The 22500-nt window shown below is 45.7% G+C and overlaps 2 protein-coding genes across 2 annotated transcripts in view; both read left to right on the top strand.

The window, feature by feature from the left end:
* The window catches only part of si:ch73-127m5.1 (neurotrypsin), a 42092-nt gene extending 35653 nt beyond the window's left edge, over positions 1-6439 (top strand). Inside the window, exons 11-14 of the mRNA XM_062526810.1 lie at positions 551-832; positions 1942-2064; positions 2658-2938; positions 3837-6439. Of these exons, the coding sequence (XP_062382794.1) occupies positions 551-832; positions 1942-2064; positions 2658-2938; positions 3837-4165 (1015 nt within the window). The 3' untranslated portion in view covers positions 4166-6439. The remainder of the gene's footprint in view (positions 1-550; positions 833-1941; positions 2065-2657; positions 2939-3836) is intronic.
* Positions 6440-8275: 1836 nt separating this feature from the next.
* ndst2b (N-deacetylase/N-sulfotransferase (heparan glucosaminyl) 2b) overlaps positions 8276-22500 on the top strand; it is a 111625-nt gene continuing 97400 nt past the window's right edge. Inside the window, exon 1 of the mRNA XM_062525870.1 lies at positions 8276-8410. The gene's annotated coding sequence lies outside the window, so the exon portion shown is untranslated. The remainder of the gene's footprint in view (positions 8411-22500) is intronic.

The following is a 22500-nucleotide window of genomic DNA, read 5'->3' as shown; positions in this document are numbered from 1 at the left end:
ATGTGTGAGTATGCTAACTAATACACTCATTGATTCGGACACACATGGTTGGGATGGCAAGACTTGAGAGTATGATGCACACACACACACATACACATACACATACACACACTCACACACACACACACACACACACACACAAAATGTCAAACTTTTCAGTCTTGCTTTTTCCCTCTTACAGTATTACTTTTTTTCAGTTTCCGTGACTCTCTCTCTCCTTCTCCTTCTCCATTTCTATTCAAGTTTTAAAAAGTGAAAAGTGGCTTTCTCCCTCTCAATTCCCACTGTCTCTCTCTATCTCTTTTCTTCTCCTGACTTCTGTTGTTCACTCTCTCTCTCCCTCCCTCATATCCTCTCTCCCTCCATCTCTCTCTCTCCCTCTCCCTCCCCATCTCTCTCTCTATCTCTACTTCCTTCTTCCATCTCCTCTCTCTTTCTCCCTCCCCCTTTTTCTCTCTCCCTCTCTCTCTCTCTCTCTCTCTCTCTCTCTCTCTCTCTCTCTCTCTCTCCTCCTCCTCCTCCTCCTCTCTCTCTCCTCTCCTCTCCTCAGTGGCGTGTCCAAGGCTCGTCCAATGGGATTCTTTGGCCCTGGTAAGGGCCCGCTCCACCTGGGCAGGGTCCGCTGCACGGGCAAAGAGGCGTCCCTGGGCGAGTGCCCTGCCAAGGCGCGGAGCAGCAGGTCGTGCCAGCACGGCGAGGACGCTGGCGTGGTGTGTGACTACGTGCCCGAGCCGCCCGCCGACGTGGCGGTGGTGGGCACACACACCTGCGGACTACGCGTCAACGCCGAGAGGAGGAGCAAGAGGATCATCGGCGGGTACAACTCACTCAGGTAACGGCAGACGCTTACACACACACACACACACACACACACACACACACACACACACACACACACACAAACACATGTAGTGAGACACACACAGAACATGCTAGTTCACACTCATGCACACACACACACACACACACAAGCACGCACTCACATACACACACATACACACGACACATGCAATGAGACATACACAGAACATGCGGGTTCACACCAGTACACACACAAACAGACTCAAACAAAACCCCCTAATTTGTTTGAAGAACAATGACCAAAATTCTGTCGCACATCAACTAAAACTATCATTTGCTGTGTGGGAGCCTTACCCTGACCCTTGTACAGTATGTAGACTCTGAACTTGCTCAAAGCGTTACACCAAATTGACTGTAATCATTCTTCACCACATTTTAAATGAGATTAGATCATTTCGCTGGTGTAAATTAGCAGTCGTTCAGCAGTGTTCTGTGGACTTTGCTTGTTACTTTGCACACTGCCCAAAGTGCCCATCAAGGAAAATGAGGGCCCAACTTTTAAAAAAGAGTCAAAATCACTCCGGCACCACGCACTGCCCGAAAAGGTGCAGGTACAGTAGATAGCAGGAACGTGTAATTATAACAAAAAATATAAAGACTCTACCGCACACTGACTTTTACTCATTTTATTGAGAGCGAACGACGCGTTTCGCACAAGGCGTCCTCAGGTTCGCCCAACATTTTAAAAAAAGAGTGTCCAGCTGAATGATGTGTTTTAAGTTTTTTTTTTTTTTTAAAGTTAACTTTGTAAGCACGCTTGTGAAACCACGCGAGCCCATGTCCTTGGAAGAGTCGTCCTCGTTCAGCATCGACCCATTTCTTGAGTCACAGTCACAGTCTCAGCCTGCCGTTCCATTCGCTCTTCTCCCGCAGTGGCTTTGCTTTAGAGGAGCCTTTTTTTTTTTTTGAAAACCTAGTGTCCGTGTCACGGCAAAAAACGTCCCCCCCCTCCCCTCCCCACGGTCCCCTGAGATGCTGGGTTCTGGGCTGTAAAACCGGAGGGGTGTTTAATGTGTGTGTGTGTGTGTGTGTGTGTGTGTGTGTGTGTGTGTGTGTGTGTGTGTGTGTGTGTGTCCGCAGGGGAGACTGGCCTTGGCAGGCATCGCTCTGGCTGCGCTCCCAGTCCCGGGGGAGTCATCCTCTGTGTGGAGCCACACTCATCAACTCCTGCTGGGTTCTCACTGCCGCGCACTGCTTCAGGAAGTGAGTGGCGACACCTGCTGGTGGCAAAGGGGAACTACGGGGATGGAGGGGAATGTTTTTTTTTAATGAGGGATTCTGCTTTTTTCTGTTTTTGTTTTTAACTGTTATGAACTTTATGAGTCATGAATTTCACGAAGTGACTAAAGTTTATTTATGAAGTTAACCTTTTATATTAGTTTAATATATATTTTGTATTTTTGTTCTTAAAAAGTATAAAGCAATTAGTGATACTGTATTTTGTGTGTGAGTTGTATTTTCATAATGAGTATGAGACTATGTTAGTAGTCATAAACCATGGGGCTGTATCTCAAATTGCATACTTGAGTCAGTACACTGCTAATGTGCACTGAACGCTTTCTTGCATATTGCCCACTTTATGATGGTTAGTATGGTCCCAATATCTGCACTACTGTATGTACCTAAACTAAGTATTTGAAGTGTGTAAGTACAGTAGGCGGTTTGAGACACAGCCCATCTGTTAAACTGATCATCATGAAGATAACATAGATACCAGACTGGAAAGGTGATATTATTATTATTATTATTATTATTATTATTATTAAGGTCATATTTGTCCCTGTCGCCATGTTCAGATTTGGCACTGACCCTTCGCGTTACCTGGTCCGCCTTGGCGACCACCACACCACCGAACAGGACGACTTTGAGCGCACGCTCTCGCCCGAGCACGTCATCGTGCACAGGAAGTACTCGCCGCAGAGCTGGGAGCATGACATCGCCCTGATCAGACTGCGGGGGTCAGAGGGCAAATGCGTGGCCTTTAACCCCCACACCAACGCAGCCTGCCTGCCTGCACAGGGCAGCAAGTGGGGCAAGAGACCCGCCTCCTGCGTCATCACCGGCTGGGGCGTGTCAGGTAGAGGATGCCAACACTGCTGTTACTATTACTATGGCTACTGCTACTACATCTACTACTACAACAACTACTATTACTACTACTACTACTACTACTACTGATATTACCACTATTACTATTGCTACTGCTACTACTATTACTACTACTGCAATTACTTCTATTACTACTGCTACTACTACTACTACTGATATTACCACTATTATTATTGCTACTACTACTGCTACTACTATTACTACTACTACTGCTAATAATAATAATAATAATAATAATAATAATAGTAATGATAATATATTGATGATTCATTATCTTCTCCTCATCCCCTCTCACCCCACCTTCCTTCCTCTCATCCCCTCTCCTCTCTCCTCTCTTCACTCCTCCCCTCTCCCCATGTATACTCTCCTCCTCTCATCCCATTTTCTCCTCTCTTTCCTCTCCTCTCCTCTACTCTAATCTCCTCTCCCATCTCCTCCCCTCCACTCCTCTGCCTTCTCTTCTCTCCTCCCATCTCCTCCCCTCCTCTCCTCCACCTTCTCTCCTCTCCTCTCACATCTCCTCCTTTCATCCCCTCTCCTCTCCTCCCCTTTCCTCTCCTCTCCTCCTCTCACTCCATCCTCTCCTCCTCTCATCCCATCCTCTCCCCCCCAACCCTCCCCTCCTCTCCTCTCCTCCCCACCTCTCCTCCCCACCTCTCCTCCTCCCCACCTCTCCTCACCTCTCCCCCCAATCCCTCCCCCACATCTCCTCTCCTCCACTCCCACCTCTCCTCCTCCCCACCTCTCCTCCTCCTCTCCTCTCCTCACCTCTCCCCCCCAATCCCTCCCCCACCTCTCCTCTCCTCTCCTCCACTCCTCCTCCTCTCCTCTCCTCTCCTCCCCCCTTCTCTCCTGCTCCTGTCCAGACTCTGAGGAGCCTGGCTCCCTGCAGCAGGCGTGGGTCCCGCTGCTCCCCGGCGGGCAGTGCAAGAAGCGCTACGGCGACCGCTACACCAGCCACAGCATGCTCTGCGCCGGCACCCTCTCCGACCGCCACCGCGCCGACAGTTGCCAAGGCGACAGCGGCGGCCCGCTGGTGTGCCAGACCGACGGCGAGCGCTGGGTCCTCACCGGGGTCATCTCCTGGGGTCACGGATGCGGCGACCCCTCCTCGCCCGGCGTCTACGCGCGCGTCAGCCGCTTCCTGCCGTGGATCGAGCAGGTCACCCACAGCACAGCGCCGCTCCAGGTCTGAGGCCCTGACCCTTGACCCTTGACCCTTGACCCCTGACCTATTGGCTACCCTGGCCGGCCATCGCGTGACTATCCGGGTATTGATTAAGAGACAGTGAGCCCTGCTTTTACGACGAAAAACCAACGAAAAAATGCTTTACGACAACAACAACAAAAAACGCCATAACACTCTGGGACCGTCTGGTTGAACTTCACTCTACACTACTCTTCTCTTGCTCAGAAGTTATCGAAGGCTGGCTCTTGCATCATAAGCCAGCTCCTTGATTATGTAAAAAAAAAGAAAAAGGGCAACAAAAATCTTTCAGGCAGTCTTTCAAGATTTTTTGTTTTTCTCAGTCCAGCCCAGTCTTGAGCTATTGCGTGTCCTATGGTCTGTTGTACATTATAACGTCTTAGTTACTGTCAGGAGCTCCACAGTGCATGTTAACTATGTATGGTAACTTAATAAGCCATCTGTGTACCGCTGTCTGAGCCTTTAGCATGGTAGCGAATGGCAGTGTGGATTCCTCAAGAAATTAGCAGGTGAATGACTAGGGCCGAAGCCTTCTGTTACAAATCACTGTACGTGTTCTCATTCATACTGAACATGCAGTAATGTTATTCTATCCATACACCATACATTGGGCTCAAATTTTCTGGACAACACTCAGTGATCCCAGAGTCTTTGCCTGCAGAACAGCGGATGGCCTACACAGTGTTTGTCACACAAGATTTGTTCATTCTAGCATTCTCTTTGGATAGCCATTGCAGGTTGATCATAGCCATTGCAGGTTGATCCTCGAGAGTTCAAGATGTGTTTTATTGCAATGTTAACAACTCAATGTTCGATTCCCAGTGATGTTCTGGGAGTATCAAAAGATGGTCTTGTTTAGGAAGTTACTACAGTAGCATAATTTCATCTGGGCACGCAGGGTTGACAAGGGGAAAGATTGTCAACGGATTTAGGTGCGTGTCGACAGTATTCTTATAGACTTGCACTGTTTTTTTTTTTTTTTTTGTAGTGTTGTGGTCTAGACAGCGTGATCCAAGTAAAGTCTGTGAACAGATTTCTGGTGCATAGCTATTTCTTTACGTAACAGACTAGGACGCTTGTAATAATATTGTTTTTTTGTTGGGGCGAATCATCACACTAGGTGCGTGGCTATTTTTGTTATAGCTTTTCTCTAGTGCCATGATAAATGGTGCCAAATGTTTGCTCTGTCATCTAAGTTGTCGATATTGCCTATTTATCAGTTTGGGATAGCCCATCTCTTCATAGACTGTGAAATTTGAAATGGAGTCAAGAACGATGGAAGGATGACTGCGTTTGTTAAAGTTTTATTTAAGATGTGTAATGATTTTGAAAAAGGTCACAAGTGTTCAGTTTGCTTTGTAGGTAGGCTGCGTGTACGTGAATGTGCCATTAGGTGGCGACATTGTGTTATTGACCGGGGCATAGCTAAAAACCTTTGGTGTGAACAAATGTTGAATTGTTGATTACCTTTGTCTTACAGGATACAGTAAGTGACATGTACAGAATTATGCCATCCAAGACATTGACCTTTGAGGGAAGGTTGACTATTTGCAAAGGAGGCAGGCTATTGTCACGGATCACTGGCTAGCCTTGTTCGAAATGCCTCCTCCATCCATTGAATACGTTTATTTGTCCCATTGCGAATTATTAATGAAACACTTGTTTTAGGCTATTCCAATGAAATGTCTATGTAAATATTTCCATTGTAAGTGCATCTGGTGCAGTGATGTATCCATTGTGTGACCGCAAGACTTCTTATTTTGTATTTTCAGACCTATTTGTATTCGTATCAGAGGTCTTTTACGAGGTCTCTCAGCGCGGACGTCATAGGCCTACATTGCGAAAGTTGTAGGCCTATGATTCCATGCGATCTGAGATGCCAGTTTCCTCAAATGCATTCCATAGCCTACCCCACCGCCCGCCCCACCCTCTTCCTAATGGTGCCTGCATCGTGTGAACCCTCTTGTTATCACTGGACTCGATCTAAAGAGCTCTTCTTGGCCAAGCCTTCACCCGAGTTCTTCATTTCGTGAAAAGGTTGAACTGAGGAATGGAATGAGTGAACCGAGGCGGACGCTTATGGATGGATGGATGGATGACGGAGGAAAGAATTGCATGTCATGCATTAATTTGTCTGGTCGTTTGTGGTGTTTGATGTTTCATGCCATAATTCTGACAGGATCTGATAATGAAACGGTAAAAATAAAATGCTATCAGTATTTCCATGTGAGATTAAGTGCCAAAATAAATGAATTCTCGTGACGCATTTGGCTTTGTCGTTGTGTTCCATCAAACTGAAGTTTACTTTGTTTAAAACAAATAATTATACCTGTGGGCACCGAGCGGAGTAGGCCTACACCCGAGCACGGTGTGTTTGAGGTGTGCAATACACCTGCAACTGAAGGATTGTTTCATAACGGGAGATGGCGATATTGTTGCAAGAAGGGGATTCCAATCTGCTCCCGCAATATTTTTTTCATCTCTGAAACAAATGATTGACGTGATTTTCCCTTAATAATATAGCCTACCGGTATAACCTATAAGGATTTTTTCCTTTTTTCCTAGATCAAGAGCTAGACTAGTGTTCATTCAGAATAATACTCCTAGCCTAGCCGATGTCTTCATTTCGGGGGAACCTATCAAGTCCAGCGTCCTGCATACCGGCAGGTGTAGCCAACGTTGCATGCAATCTATCAAATTATTAGCCTGGCACGCCCTCCCAGTGACGCAACGCCTTCAGGCTTTTGCTGCTGGTCTGGTCAACTGCTCATTGAGAAGGATTTCTGAGTTCCCGAAATCCGCGGAACTGCCCCCTTTGGTCGAGAACCAATCAACTTTGAGCAGCTCCAACGGCTCTGGGTAGAGGCGTGTTCAAGGCGGTTCAAGGCAGAGGAAAGAGTGTTGTTATTGGTTTAAACTCGGCAAACCGCTTTCTGACATCTACCAGTAGCAAATCGAGGCACTGAAAGGAGGCGGGTCAACCAGCGCTTGCAAGAAACCGTTTTAGCACAGGCTGTTGGTCAGACTAAAGTCTCGCAGAGCCTTTGAAAGTCGATGGTAGGCCTAATCAGGCTATCAAATTATAAGGGTCACCTATATACGTCATGTGTAGGTGTGCGCCCGACCCGTCAGCCTAAAACAGCTGAGACGGTGAGAAGGTAAACAAACAAAAAAGAGGCGGACTTGAAGCCAGGGCGGCGTTTGAGGGTCCCTCCCATAGAGCTCCCCAGTCCCGCCCAGAGCCTAGTCCGGAAGTAAAAATCCAATACAATTTCTCCATTGACAATTGGAGAATAAGCCATAACATCGTAACCGTCCATGGTAGACATAAAACCAGCTACGATGTGACTAAGCGATTATACCTGCTCATATAGATGTCAAAAGTTAATGGGGGCATCAACCTTGTTTTGAGAAAACAATGCTTTATTCACGATTTAACGAGAGAGTACTACACTACCCGACACCCTAACGTGTAAAACTGGTGAAAGCAGAGCCTTTGATTGGTAGAGATCGCCGTTGCCATGGCAATGCCAAACAAACTGTACTCAGCTTTTCCCGCGCCTATCGTCCAGCTTCGTCTCGCTGGAACTTCTAAACTTAAAATGGCTGCAGGGCTGATCAGGACCGATGTGTGGTCTTCCGAAAAATAACGGTTTTCTCATCTTGAAGGTTGAATTTACTCAATGGAAACGGTAGGAAGTAATCATCTTCTTTTCTCAGATTAATATGGAACCATGTTAAACTATCTTTAGGCTGCAAATGTTGGAAATGTGTGTACGTTTGCAAAGCATCCTGGGATTTGAGTTCTCTATCTCGGAATTTAAGATATGTACACAGTCTTGTACCTTTCGCTTTTTTTACATTTTCTGTTCATTTTTTCACTCGAAATTATAAGTTATATGCTTATGAGTCACATCGTAGCTGGTTAGCCTAAGGCATGGTCTAAAACTCTTTATATCCGAATTTTTCCAGAAGTCAATGGGAGAAATGAATGAGAATTTTACTTCCGGACAAGCACCTCTCTCGGAGGAGGGGCGGGACTGGGGAGCTCTATACTTCGGGCGTACTTGGTAGGCGCCTATCAGCGGCGGCTGACCATCGGAGAATGAAGATGGCGGAGAAGCACAGGATGCGTTCGAGCAGCATCTCAAAGTTGTAGTTATAAATTGCGTCATCTTACCTCGGCTCATGTGCCGTGGACGTTCTGGTGGACTGTTTAGCAACAAGGAAGCGGTGAGTGAATGCGTTGATTTGTGCCGCGGCAGTGGCACCGATATTCGTTGTGTTTGAAAGGTAGCCTGTAGCCAGACCAACTGGCATGACTTCACTTGCTATGTGGCATGCGAGCGAGCATATGAGGCGAATGGAGATAGGTGAAATGAATTCGGTTACATTATAACGTTATTGGACATTGCCTAGTAGTGCATTTGTAGACCAACTGACTTTACATTGAGTGGTGTTTTGGTGTGGGAATAGGCTATCGTCTTGGTTGTGTCGACTGTTTGGAGACGCTGTTGTTGTCTGTTGCTTCAGAAAGTTTGCTGTTTGTCCGTCTGCAATGTACTCATATCTCCTAAGACACTCTCTATAAAAAACATCCACAAGAGGAATAGAAATGTAAATATAGCAACTGCCAAAGTCATTCTGTGTTTCATGTCGCTCTCCTGCCTTTAGGTTAGGCTACTGTCTGACGTTCACAATTTTGTGAATGTGACTTGACACGTTTTTCTTCCATAGCTCAAGGTTTTGACACTCGAAACTGTTATGAGTTGTATATTGAAACCACATTTTCCACGTGCTGGCTGCACTTGTTTTGTAAATCCGTTGTACTTACCTAGCCAAACACATTAGTAAAGGATATACCTTTAGCCTTTAATTACATTCCTTGCCTAATGCTGAGATTCAGTCTTGTGGCAGAATAACACACAAGCTTGGTCTGCACTCACACATTTTTCTCTAACATCTATTTTCTTCGCATTTCTGTGTCTCTCAGAAGTTAGACTGACACTGGCCAACAAAGAAATGTCAATCAGTTATTCAGAGGCTGGCTATTATTATAGGCAACGCAGGCGCGTTGGGAATCGCATTGAATGAAGTTACATCTTGAAAAGAGAGGGGTGCGATCTTAATTATAGGCCTGTCACAGCCTTTAATTTGGTCCACCAAAAGTCTTTGTGATGTTATTTAACATTCAACGAATGTCAAGTCTAGGACTAGAGAATAATGAGTCCAGTAAGTGCATCTTGATGCTCAAGAGTTGTAAAATAATTATATAAAAAAAACCCTCTCAACTGCTGTCTGTGAAGGCAAAGTAATGAGTGCTGCATTCTGTGGAACACAATCTAAATGTTCATGGTAATTTGGCCTATGGCCCTTTGCTGTCATAGTGAGCCGCTCGTCTCTTCCGAGGGATCAACGTAGGTTACAAACGCGCACGCTCGCACGCATGCACGCACATGCACAGCGTGATGTAAATAAGTTGTGCTGTTGTATTGAGATGTCCAGGCGCATACTCTTCTTTTAGTGCTTAAACGGTTATGAGATGGTGTTCCGATGGCTTTTGACCGGGCTGCATGGATGACTGGCCACTTGACAAAGAAAGGTAATATTCACCAAGAGCATCTCAAGGCCGAGCCGCTCAGGAGGAAGGGTGTTAACAAGAGCTGCACTGTTGCGCATCGAGTCTCTCTCTCTCTCCCCCTCCCCCTTTCTCTCTCCCTTGTGGTCCCTTGGTTTTGAGGCGCTACTGCTGTGCTGCGCCCAAGATGCACTTAAAGCACTGTTTGTCACTTTATCAGTGAACAGGAAAATACAGTGCCAGTAGAAATGTCCGTGTCTGTGTGTGTGTGTGTGTGTGTGTGTGTGTGTGTAGGCTAACGTTGGCAGTGGAGGATGATACATTTTTTGCATTGTTTTGAAAGTAAATATGCACGCACTTTACCGTCAAGAAGTAATTTATTTGTGAAATGAACACAGTCGGTGTTGATTTTCGATTTGTATCGGCTGTCTCGGCGATGAATCAGAGTGATGAGGTGGCCGAGATTGAATTCCTGCCTCAGGTCCGTCGCGCGCTGTCTGTCAAAACAAGGCGGTAAATCACTGGCTCGAGCCCCTCGCCTCATCTCTCTGCCCATGCAGACGCCTCTTCATCCGTCACTCCCGCCAAAATGATGCGAATTGTCTCAGGTGTTTTAATTAAGCTAAATGTGTAACGGGAGCGGGTGAGTGAGTCCTAAAACTTGATTTCCTCCCCTCTAATTTGTCACGATGTCAAATCTGGGGTAGAGGTTGGTTGGTTGAAAGGAAGAGGTTGAGGCTTTTTTTTTTTTTTGGCTGTCTGGAACAACTGCCATCTCCGCTTTGTGTCGCAGTGGCCTGTCAGCCCGGTAAATGGAGCGTGAGAGGGTACACGAGGAGCGTGTGGATTGCTGCTTTTGCAGGGCATCAGTTAGGGATGGTGGCAATAAGGCGGTGGCTACAGGGCTTGGCGTGGTGGGGGTGTGAGGGGGATGGAAAGGGAGTCAGTGAAGTGTGTGTGTGTGTGTGGGTGGGTGGGTGGGTGTGTGTGTGGGTGGAATGGGTGGGTTTGGCACCGTGGGGAGCAACACAACTGTCTGGTCAGAGATCAAATTGTGGAACTGCCAGGAAGCACACATCCATTATTCATCTTTTTTTTTCCACTTGGGTTGGAAAGTGGTGTGTGTGTGTGTGTGTGTATATGAGCTTGTGCTATCGTTCCTCTCCTCCACAGGGCCTTGATGACAAGTGCATGTGTGTAAATGTGTGTGTGTGTGTGTGTGCGTGTGCATGCATGCGTGTGTGTGTGTGTCTCAGTCTGTATTGCAGAGGCAGCGAGGCTAGTTTATATCTGCTGATGCCATGGCCTTGTATCGGAGACTACGGGATCTCCATGTCCATGCCCTGCTCTGCTGTAACAGACATGAACGGGCATGGCCTTAGAGCGAGTGTGTGAGTGTGTGTGTTGAGGTCTGGTGTTGAGCATGGCCTTAGAGCGAGTGTGTGAGTGTGTGTGTTGAGGTCTGGTGCTGAGCATGGCCTTAGAGCGAGTGTGTGAGTGTGTGTGTTGAGGTCTGGTGCTGAGCATGGCCTTAGAGCGAGTGTGTGAGTGTGTGTGTTGAGGTCTGGTGCTGAGCATGGCCTTAGAGCGAGTGTGTGAGTGTGTGTGTTGAGGTCTGGTGCTGAGCATGGCCTTAGAGCAAGTGTGTGAGTGTGTGTTGAGGTCTGGTGTTGAGCATGGCCTTAGAGCGAGTGTGTGAGTGTGTGTTGAGGTCTGGTGCTGAGCATGGCCTTAGAGCGAGTGTGTGAGTGTGTGTTGAGGTCTGGTGCTGAGCACAGTCTTTCAACACCTTGATGCAGTGAGCCTTGAAGCAGATTTTTTTGTACGGAGTGGTTTTGGATAGGCCCTTCGATTTTGCTCACTGCGGCACACATTAATCCATTTTATTTATGATTTCTATTTATTTATTTGGGGTCGAACACCTTCACCGGAGAGGGAGGGAGGGTGATAGAGGGAAAGGGAGGGATGGAGGGAGAGAGAAATGGCCGGGGCTTCTATCCCCTGTCACTCCGGACGGCTATCAGATCGATTGCTCATTCGAGCCAGCAAGATGAGCTGAGAGACAGTTGCACTGAGTGAGTGAGAGGTGGCGGCGGCGGCGGCGTGGGGGGGGGGGGGTGTTTAAGAGGGAGAGGGAGAAACTCTGTGTGTGTGTGTGTGTGTGAGAGAGAGAGAGCAAGTAAACAAGCGCATTTGGATATGTCCCCGGCAAAAAAATAACATCCACAAATATTACAGCCTCAAACTAAAAACATCCAGGAGAGACAGGTAGGTTACTGCAAGTCCCTTCTACATGAACAGAATTGGTGCTACAGTAATGTCTACACACACACACACACACAAACACACACACACACACAAGAACACACACACACACACACACACACACACACACACACACACACAATCTTTGTATTTATGTGTCCTTCGCTGCCTGCCACTGCTTTCACTTATATGTGAGATTTGTTGTATGTTTTGGAGCAGTCTGAATCTGCAGTTTCTCTCTCTCTCTCTCTCTCTCTCTCTCTTTCTCCTTTTGTTCTCACCTTAATTAACCCCCAACCGCACTTCCAGTTTCCAGTTTTGTGTCAACTGACACGACCAGGAAGAACGCTGAGACATGTCTTTACAGGCAGCTTAAACACACACACACACACACACACACACGCACACAGACACACAGACAGATATACACACACTCGCTCAGTCACTCACGCACAGAGTGCTGTTGCAGAATGCCGGTGGTATCCACTTGTATAACATAAACACACTGATGTTTTGTATCTGTGGAGTTATTATTTATTTCAGTCCTTTGTTAGATCTGAGTCTGAGACGATCTGGCGCTCAAAATGCTGTTATGCCGGTAATCCTTCCTTGAATTGGTTTGAATAGAGATTTAGAGAGCGAGGGAGAGAGAGATGGAGAGAGAAATAAAAAGAGAGGAAGAGATGGGAAGAAGCGACACCTCCTCAAATTCACCGATGCCAGATAAACTGTGTGCGTTCTCTTTTCTTTCTGGGAACTGGCGTTGTTGTGAGATTCACACTTTGCCAAACAAACCCACCAAGCAACTTGACCCCCGGAACCACTCAATGCTTATGAATGAAAGGGTAAACTCCCTTTGAAGAGGCCACTTCAGTCTCACTGAAGTGGCCTCAATGCACTGAGCCATCTTGTGCTCTTCCTCTCTTCCTCTCTCGCTATCTATCTCTTTCCCGCTGTCTCTCTCCCTCTACCTCTATATCCCTCCACCTCTCTATCTTTCTCTCTTTACCTCTATCTTTCTCCCTCCATCTCTCCCTCTCTCTCTCTCTCTCTCTCTCTTTACCTCTTATCTCTCTCCCTCCATCTCTCCCACACTCTCTCTCTCTCTTTTTACCTCTATCTCTCCCTCCCTCTCTTTCCTGTTCTCGGTGTCTCTCTCTCTCCATATCTCTTCCTCTGAAGCATACCTCTCTCTGAATCCCACTCTCCCAGTTCCGCCTTTGTCATTTATCTCCATCTGTCCATCTGTAGATGAGCGTGTCCATCAAGATGGCCGACCCGGCGTCCCGCCGAGCTGGGGAGGCCGTCGCGAGGGAGAGTTGCGGTAGCAGGGAGGGGTTGTGACGAGAAGGGGGAAGGTGACTTTGAGATGCGCTCGATGAGAACGCTCGATGGACACTCGGAGGAATCTTGACTGATGCGGCCTTATTTAGCTTGTAGGCAGGATGTCAAAGGTGCAGGAAGTAGTTTGACAAATAAGAATCTTCTGGGGGTGGAAAAAAGAATTCTGATGGGACATTGAAATGGTGACATTCCCCAATGTGCAGGGGGTACTTTTGAAAAGTAATGTGAACCATGATTTTTTAATCTTTTCAGGTCTAGAAGCATTTTTATATTTTGACTACTGCACTTGGTCTTCCTTTAAGATTATTCACAATATATTTGTATCACAATATATTTGTATGACAATATCTGAATGTCACAATAAGATATAGGGATCCAGATTAGTGAGATGACCTTTGGATAGGATCTACAAGATGCAACAGGAAGGATAGTTGTTGTTGCACCGTCTCAGATTAGGTATGGATGGTTCCTAAAACCAAGGCCTGTTAAAATATGTTTTATGTTTTTATGTTTTATGTTTAATACATATGTTAGTTCATGTTATTTTATGCATTTCCATATGAACTAGATTATTTATTAAAGCTATTTATTAAAGTTTTATTCCTAAGAAGAGTGCTTTGTCGTCCTGCTTGTTTTTTGAGATTTCCGTGTTTTTGCCAAAGAGCACCTTATCACAAATATAACTCTAAATACTGCAGCCCTCCAGATGCTTCCCCCCAGTTAAAATATGTGTCTTCATGTATTTCAGCCCTAGAAATTACTTTGAAACTGTTGTACTTATAGACAAAATACTGACTCTTGCCATGTGCCTCAATATCACTCTTTCACACTTATTTCTATGGCCTTTCCATAAAATCGATGCAATGCAAACTCTTGATGGCTGAGTCATACTGAGAATAGGTTTGTTTTTATAAAGACCTCAATTTCCCAAACATGGCTCCCGAGGGATTTATATTGTAAGAATTACGGAAACATTGGAATCGAACAAAACTCTTTTGCAGCTTTGCGTTGAGACCTAAACATTATGTTGACAAACTCTGAGCAATATCTGAAATAGTTCAGCAACGATTTTCCTGTTTTTTTGTTGTTGCCTGATGTGATTTGACCTTGAATGACCCATATTGCTCATAGATGTCGCAGAACAGAACCGACTGAAGGGACTGGAGAAATGCTCACCAAACAGACACTGACAATTAAAAATAGGCTAATCTAGGGTGTAGAATAAATTTGACTGGTATTTTAAAGTACAACTCAGAAACAAACTAGAGACCTAATTAATTAGGCAAGAATCAGAATGTGCTGTAAGTAATAAAAGCAACACCAACGCATCTAGTTTCCCTTTTAAGTAGAGCAGTGAATTTTATTTTCAAGTTCTTTAGCATCGGTTCTCCGGGGAACGCTTTAGTCGCCTCAGCTGTTCCACAGGGAACCGCTCTGTCTCGTATCAGCTTCTGTCAGCGCAGCACTTCTCTCTCTCTCTGTGTGTGTGTGTGTGTGTGTGCGTGCGTGTGCGTGCGTGTCTGTGTGTTTCTGTGTGTGTGTGCGTGTGCGTGTGCGTGTGCGTGTGCGTGCGCGTGCGCGTGCGCGTGCGCGTGCGCGTGCGCGTTTCTTCATGCCATTTTAGATATAAGATTGTGTTGAGATGCAGACAAGGCAGCAACACAAGGCCAGGAAAATCTGACGAGATGGAGGAGCTTTTTATCATGCTCCAAGCTTTGTCAGTAGTGCTAAGTTCTGTCATCCCTTTCTTTCTCTCTTTCTTTCTCTCTGTCTCTCCTTCTTTCTTTCCATATCATTCAATTTCCAGAAACTCTTGTCTTTTGAACTCTTTTCTCTTTTGAACGTCTTGAAATACTGCTTCTGAAACTCTTTCAGTTCAACACTTTCATTCACACACACACACACACACACACACACACACACACACACACACACACACACACACACACACACACACACACACACACACACACACACACACACTAACACAGACAGACACAGGCACGCACACACACACACACACACACACACACATTCCCCTCTCTCGCTCCCTGGGCCCCTGGGAAGTCCACAGTTGCTTTTCATTTACACTAATGCACTCTTTTAATTAGAGCTGTGTAAACAACACACGTTGGCCTCGCCTCTACCAGCACTGAACGACAGCTGTACGCACCATGACCCCCGAGTCCATTAAAAACACACACACGCACACGCACACGCACACGCACACACACGCACACACACACACACACTCTTAAAGAAAAAGCGTAATGTAAACAGTTAGTCTCCGTGTTGAAGCTTCCACTTGCATCAGAATTAGGGTGGCATGTGTTAATCCCGTCAACTTGTGTTAAATGGATAACGCAGGGCAGCACATGGTAGGGGTGTTGTATATACCGCTAGCCTGCATCTTCGTTTTTGGATGGCCGACACTTAATCCCTTAATTCACATAGATGCTAAACCCTGTCGCCAATTAATCTTAGTCTCAGATAGATGCCGGCTCTGGTGCAGTGATGGTGGTGATCTGGTGAGAATCTGGGCGGGAGTCGATCGGCATATCGTTCAAATTCGAGGTGCATTCAAATTTGTTTATCCAAATAAATGGTGAACATGTTTTCATTACTTCGAAAATGTTGAACATTGATTTGTGAAACATTTTAAGACATTTTTGTTGTTGTAATTTCTTTGGCCTTTTTATGCCTTTAATCCGATGGGATGGAGAAGAGACTGACAGGAAGCGAGTGAGGGAGAGAGACGGGACGGGACGGGACGGGATCGCGAAATGACCCGAGATGGTGGGACTTGACCTTGAGTCGGACATGCCCTCGGGTTATGGTATGGGCAAAGATCGTATAGTTACTAAGACGAATCATAGGGGTTTTTCAATGGAATGAAATGGCACCCACTTCAGTGATGAGATAATCGGTTTAGCGGTGTAGAATCAGCAGAAGCAGGTGCCATTGATAACAGGTTTATTTCCATCATAGCAATGCTCCCGTTTGCCTCCTAAATGGGAGTGGCAGTTGCGTCACAATGAAACCAGAATTTACCCTCATATGAATCGTCTCGCTTTATAAACCGACTCTTGTATGGGTGGCATAGCCAGTTGTGCCACTGCACTCCCCAAACTGTTTGATTTTAAAAACGATAACCCTTAGTCCTCAGGCACTTCTGTGTCCATCACTCAGTGTGTGTGTGTGTGTGTGTGTGTGTGTGTGTGTGTGTGTGTGTGTGTGTGTGTGCGAAAACATTCACGAACATACAGTACAGTGACCTTTGTTTGCTGAATTACAGCACACCTTTGGGATAGCATGTTATAGGAACGTGGCTTCTGTTGTATACGCTCTTTGTGCATTACCAGAGTGATTAATTATAGATGCAGAAGGCGAATTTGCATTAATTTGCATACATTTGCATGCTCACGTCCCAGAAGTATATGGTCATTTTGCACCATGATGGCATGTACAGAATGACCCAGATCTCACTCAAGAAAGAGAGAGAAGGGGAGAGAGTTATTCTGATGGATGCAGAGACCAGCAGGAGGAAGCAGGTCCCGGATTAGGAGGAAGTGGTATTAGGTCATCATCATACCTTAGGTAGTGGTCATATTGGGTTGCTCTCAAGCTCTCTCCTCAATCCTCGATGCTTGGTCCTCGGTCCTCGAGGCTCGTTTCCACTGATCTATTACTAACACTGGATAGACTATCCCATTGTTGCAGCCCCATCGTTCTTTATCTAGATCAGGACGAGGATCGAGGAAGGAAGGGAGGGTGTATATAAGACCAAATGAGAGGCACCCATTGAGTCTCCTGAGGGGCTCCTGTCCTTCACACAACTATCACAGACTAGAGGTGCGTTCAAATTTGGCAAACCGTGGCGAACATTCGTAGTGAACACGTTTTCTTTGAACCTTCCATTCTAACGGTAGTTGCATTGTTGCCCTCGTCAAGCTTGCCTCCAGTTCCACTGTATGTTCGTGGAGAACCACGTCCTTCGACCATTTGTTATTGTTTGCAAACGTTCGCTTGAAAACTCAAGGCTGACGGAAACCCGTTTGCAAACGTTTGCAAATGTTCACCTATGTTTGCGATTTTGAATGCACCTTAGGTCTCGCTCGTGGTCAGGTATTCTAGAGCCTGATGTTAGACTCTTTAGCATTGTGAGTGAGATTACAGTAGAGATAGCCACCCAGTTGGACTAAGTGAGTCTTTCTGCACCATAGTGCCTCTGTTGATGTTGACCTTTGACATCCGTGTGTGTTGCTCCGGGTCCTGAAGTGAGTTACATTCACATTACATTGACGTTGCCATTTAGCTATTTACTTTTGTCCTCCAGTCCAGTAATGCATCGTCCGTGAATACTCTATATCCTCATGACCTTTGGATTGAAGACCCTTAAGGCCTATTCGGACGGGATTAGTTTTATGGGGGGACGTAGAGTAATGCCGGTTTATCATATGACCTCTGTAATATAAATGTCCAATTCGGACGGGACTAGACATCTCTGTCATTTTACCTGACATGGGAGGAGTAACTACGTTTACGTTCTGCCGTCACATCTTCGTCGCCGTGCACGTGATACTTTGCGTCAGGTACGTGCGGCATTTTCAGATTTGAAAGACTACACAAGTTGGTTAAACTAGCAAACGTTAGCTTAATGTTATGCCATAAGTAGTTTGAAATGGCTAACAATATCAAGCTATTAGGCAAACTAGCTAACGTCCTATTAGGAGCTGCACAGCATGTTATGTTTTCATTCAGACTATGGTGGAATTGTTTTCAAATCAGGATGTGACGAAATATTACAGACATCTCTTTACAGAGGGTCGCGTTCGCACGGGATTAATATTACCTAAGGTAATTTCTCCGGACCGTTTTACGGAAGGTAAAAGTGTCTGTAAATGTCACCGACATACTCCGTTATGTTTACTGACATGGCGCGTCCGGACGGGACTACATTACCTGGTAATTATTACTTTACCTGATGTCACCCCATAAAACTAATCCCGTCCGAATAGGCCTTTAGTTGTACCTTGACCTTCTATAATAAACTATCTATGACAATTGTCACTCTTATTAATTATGTCTTGCTGATCATTCTTAAGATGAGACTGTCTACCATATTTTCCCAACTATTAGCCACAACTTATACATTGATTTTGCAACATTTCTTCAGCTATGAGGTTAGAGCTACACTAAAGCACTTTTCCTCTGTCCCACTCACACTATTTGTTTATCCAACAAATAACAATGTCCACAGACAAAGTAGAGTATGTTGCATGATTTTATGGAAGTATGATGTATTGCTGCATGGAAGCAAGTCAAATTTATATGTTCTTATGCCGCAAACGCAAAAGTGCCGTTCACCCTGGTATGAGTTGATGAACCACTGAAATGATTTTGAAAAACTCTTTAGTGTTGCTTTAATACACAGGGCCTGTTAATGATAAATAATATGGTATAAATATGGTTTTGTTTCTTTTAAACACCGTCCTTATGCACAATACACAGGGAATGACTGTGGCTTTTTCAGCCGTGACAATACTTAGCCACGCTAAGAAAACTACTTTGATTGTGAACCTAATTGTGATTTCCCATCTTGGGATGGCTGCTAATATATTTGTGCTGAAGAGAGAGAGAGAGAGAGAGAGAGAGAGAGAGAGAGAGAGAGAGGAGGGAAAGGGAGCAAGAAGGAGCGATGGAGAGAGTGAAAGAAAGAGAGAGAGGTAGAGAGCGGTGGAGAAAAGCTCCTTTGTTCCGCCTCTCCTTTGAACAAATACAGGATTGGCTCTGTTGCCCTCCCTCTCCGTTTGCAGCCGTGTGTGTGTGTGTGTGTGTGTGTGTGTGTGTTCCCTCCCCGTTTGCAGCCGTGTGTGTGTGTGTGTGTGTGTGTGTGTGTGTGTGTGTGTGTGTGTGTGTGTGTGTGTGTGTGTGTGTGTGTGTGTGTGTGTGTGTGTGTGTGTGTGTGTGTGTGTGTGTGTGTGTGTGTGTGTGTGTGTGTGTGTGTGTGTGTGTGTGTGTGTGTGTGTGTGTGTGTGTGTGTGTGTGTGTTCCCTCCCCATTTGCAGCCATACGTGTGTGTAATGAGATCCTCCACTTCGCCATTGTGCTCTTGGCTGCATTCACAATGGGATTTTCTGTCACTCTCTCGCTCACTCACAGGCTCACACACACACACACACACCTCTTCACCATTCCCTTTCACTCCATATTCCTCAGTCCCTTCCTGCCTGCCTGTCTGTCTGTCTGTCTGTCTCTCACACGCTCTTGTTCTCATGGTCTTGTGAGAATCTGGATTCAGCCAGGGGCTTTGTCGCCGGCAGATTACGCGCTGAATATTCTCTTTGAATGTGAAACAGGTGGTGTGTGATAGAAGATGGAAAGTAGTGGGGCGGAGGGTGGAGATAGGTGGGTGGAGGAGGAGGAGGAGGAAGAGGAGGTAGAGGAGGAGGTGGTGGTGGTGATGGTGGTGGTGGTGTGTGTGTGTGTGGGGGGGGGGTTGAAGATTGTAGGAGAGAAAAGAGAACCCTGATCCACTCAGCAGTCAAGTCAAAGGCGTAGACCTTTGAAAAGGGGCTTAAGGAAAAGGCACTTCTATTGTGGAGTGGATGAATGAACAGCTACTAGCCTGAAGACATTGGTGTGTATATGTGTGTGTGTGTGTGTGTGTGTCAGTTTGTGTTAGTGGTTACACACCTACTGTAGTGTTACTCCCATTGGGTTGTCAAGGCTCAGCTCAAGTCATGTGATCTTGCAGAAATTCCCACGTTCTCCGATTCCCTGGAACACACACACACACACACACACACACACACACACACACACGCACAGTATACACATTCGCAGAACTTGCCTCATCACCAGTCATAGTAATAATATTCAAACCCTAATCTTTACCTCCTGTGTCTCCCCATAACCTTTAAGGCACTACTGTAGTAGTAGCACTTCCCTGGGCTGCTACTAGCACTATCCGCAAGCTTTAAGGCAACACTAAAGCACTTTTCCTCTGTCGCACACACGCTATTTGTTTATCCAGCAAATAACAGACAAAGCAGAATATGTTGCATGATTTTAATGAAAGTATGATATATTGCGACATCGAATTAAGTCAAATTTGTAGTTTCTGATGTCTCATTTCATCAAACTACAGATACACTACCCCACCTGGTAAAGTTACATAGTGCGGTTATAGCCGATAGAGGGCCGCGAAGTGAAAGCAGAAGTGCCGTTCACCCTGTTACCAGTTGATGAACCGCTGATATGATTTTGGAAACATTATTTTAAGGTACGAAAAACTCTTTAGTGATGCTTTAAGGCACTGCTGTGTATCCTTAGCCTGGGTGTTCCCATGCTGCCTTGTGCGCAATTTGATTCAGCCTGCTAAGGCAGCCTGGAAACTATACCGCCCTAATTTTTGCCTCAGCTAGGGGACCAATCACAGAACAAGGGGGAAAGCAAGATGATGATGAGCTATGCGCAGATGCATTTGATAGACATCCGTGGTGCCCAAAGAACGGATCTGGGCATTTTTCCAAACACGAACTGTCATAGTAAAGCGCATAGAGCTTCTTTCTCTTTGTAGAGATTTATCTTCTCCATCCCCAAGCAACCCTCAGGATGTTCTGCCTCTCTCTCTCTCTCTCTCTCTCTCTGTCTCTTCTCTCACTCTCTCTGTTTCCCTCTCTCCTCCCCATGCCTTAGGGATTTGCTGAAAGAGGGCCTCCCCTCTTTACTTTCTTTCTTCCGTCAGAGAGTCAGACCCACTCTTTGCCCCTCTGGGTCCGTGCTGAAGCGTGGCGTGCGTGCGTGTGTGTGTGTGTGTGTGTGTGTGTGTGTGTGTGTGTGTGTGTGTGTGTGTGTGTGTGTGTGTGTGTGTGTGTGTGTGTGTGTGTGTGTGTGTGTGTGTGTGTGTGTGTGTGTGTGTGTGTGTGTGTGTGTGTGTGTGTGTGTGTGTGTGTGTGTGTGTGTGTGTGTGTGTGTGTGTGTGTGTGTGTGCTGATGATGATGGAGGCCCGTGTCTGAGAGGTTGCAGAGGTCTGCGGGGAGAGTGTGACGATGGCGGTGCCCTATTAATGGGCTGTGTATTTTAGGAGGTGATCCTCAAAGGCCTACTTTCTGCTCTTACAACGACTATGACCTTGGGAATGATTTTTTCACCCTCGCTCTGTCTTTTTGTCTCTCTTCTTTTCTTGCTCCTTCGTTTTCCTCTATTCATTTTTTTATTTCTTTCTGTCTCTCACCCCTTCTGTCTCAGCCTTATGCCTTATGGCTTCACATCATTTTTTTAATAGGATTCATTATCTTTGTAATATTTATATAATCTAATTGCCCCACTTGTTACCAGCAGGTATGGGTGTATAAGCACACATGTTTATACTGAACAATTTAGGTATAGGACGTTAGGCTCAAGGGAGATGTGTGCTGAATTTAGTCTTTAACAGTATTTTTTTTTTTTTTTGTGCGGACCATGTTTCAAATCTGAGTTCCTACACAAACAGAGTCAGTTTAGTCAAATAGCATCAAAAAACAATTGACACCTTTTCAAAATACTACAGCATTGTTACTGTTACTTTTGAGCATCAGCAATATTGCCAGTGACTTTTAGGCTAGCAGTACCAGGCAGCTTACCATACCGAAAATTGACTGACTTCAAAACTTCACATTTTCACTATTTCACACACACATAGTACATACATACACACACACACACACACACACACACACACACACACACACGCCACTTGTTTCCCATTTATTTCAAGTCCATCATGGTCCGATTTGAAGTCTGCAGAGACACTCAGTGGAATAATGGTTTGTCACAGTGCTGCAGTGTATGGAGAACGTCATTAACTGAAATCATGACACGTTGATATTTTCAAAAAAACAAAGTCTTCGAGACTCGCTACATACTTTTCCTTGTTAAATGGAGCGTCTCCGCTTAAGAAATGGTCAGCCTGAGATCGATGCGTGCTGTCTGAAAATCCCATTTGCTTTGGATAAAAGTGCCTTCTAAATCTTAATCACTGTAATGTTCTTCTTTTTTACGTTCAAATTAAGTCAGACACATGGACAGCCTGGTCAATGCTGCCCCATTCACTGAAATGGAATGTCTGAATTGGGTCCTTGAGCCCTTGAA

This window comes from Sardina pilchardus, chromosome 22, assembly GCF_963854185.1.
Source record: "Sardina pilchardus chromosome 22, fSarPil1.1, whole genome shotgun sequence".
NCBI classification, from domain to species: Eukaryota; Metazoa; Chordata; class Actinopteri; order Clupeiformes; family Clupeidae; genus Sardina; species Sardina pilchardus.
This window is presented reverse-complemented; position numbering and strand designations above follow the sequence as displayed.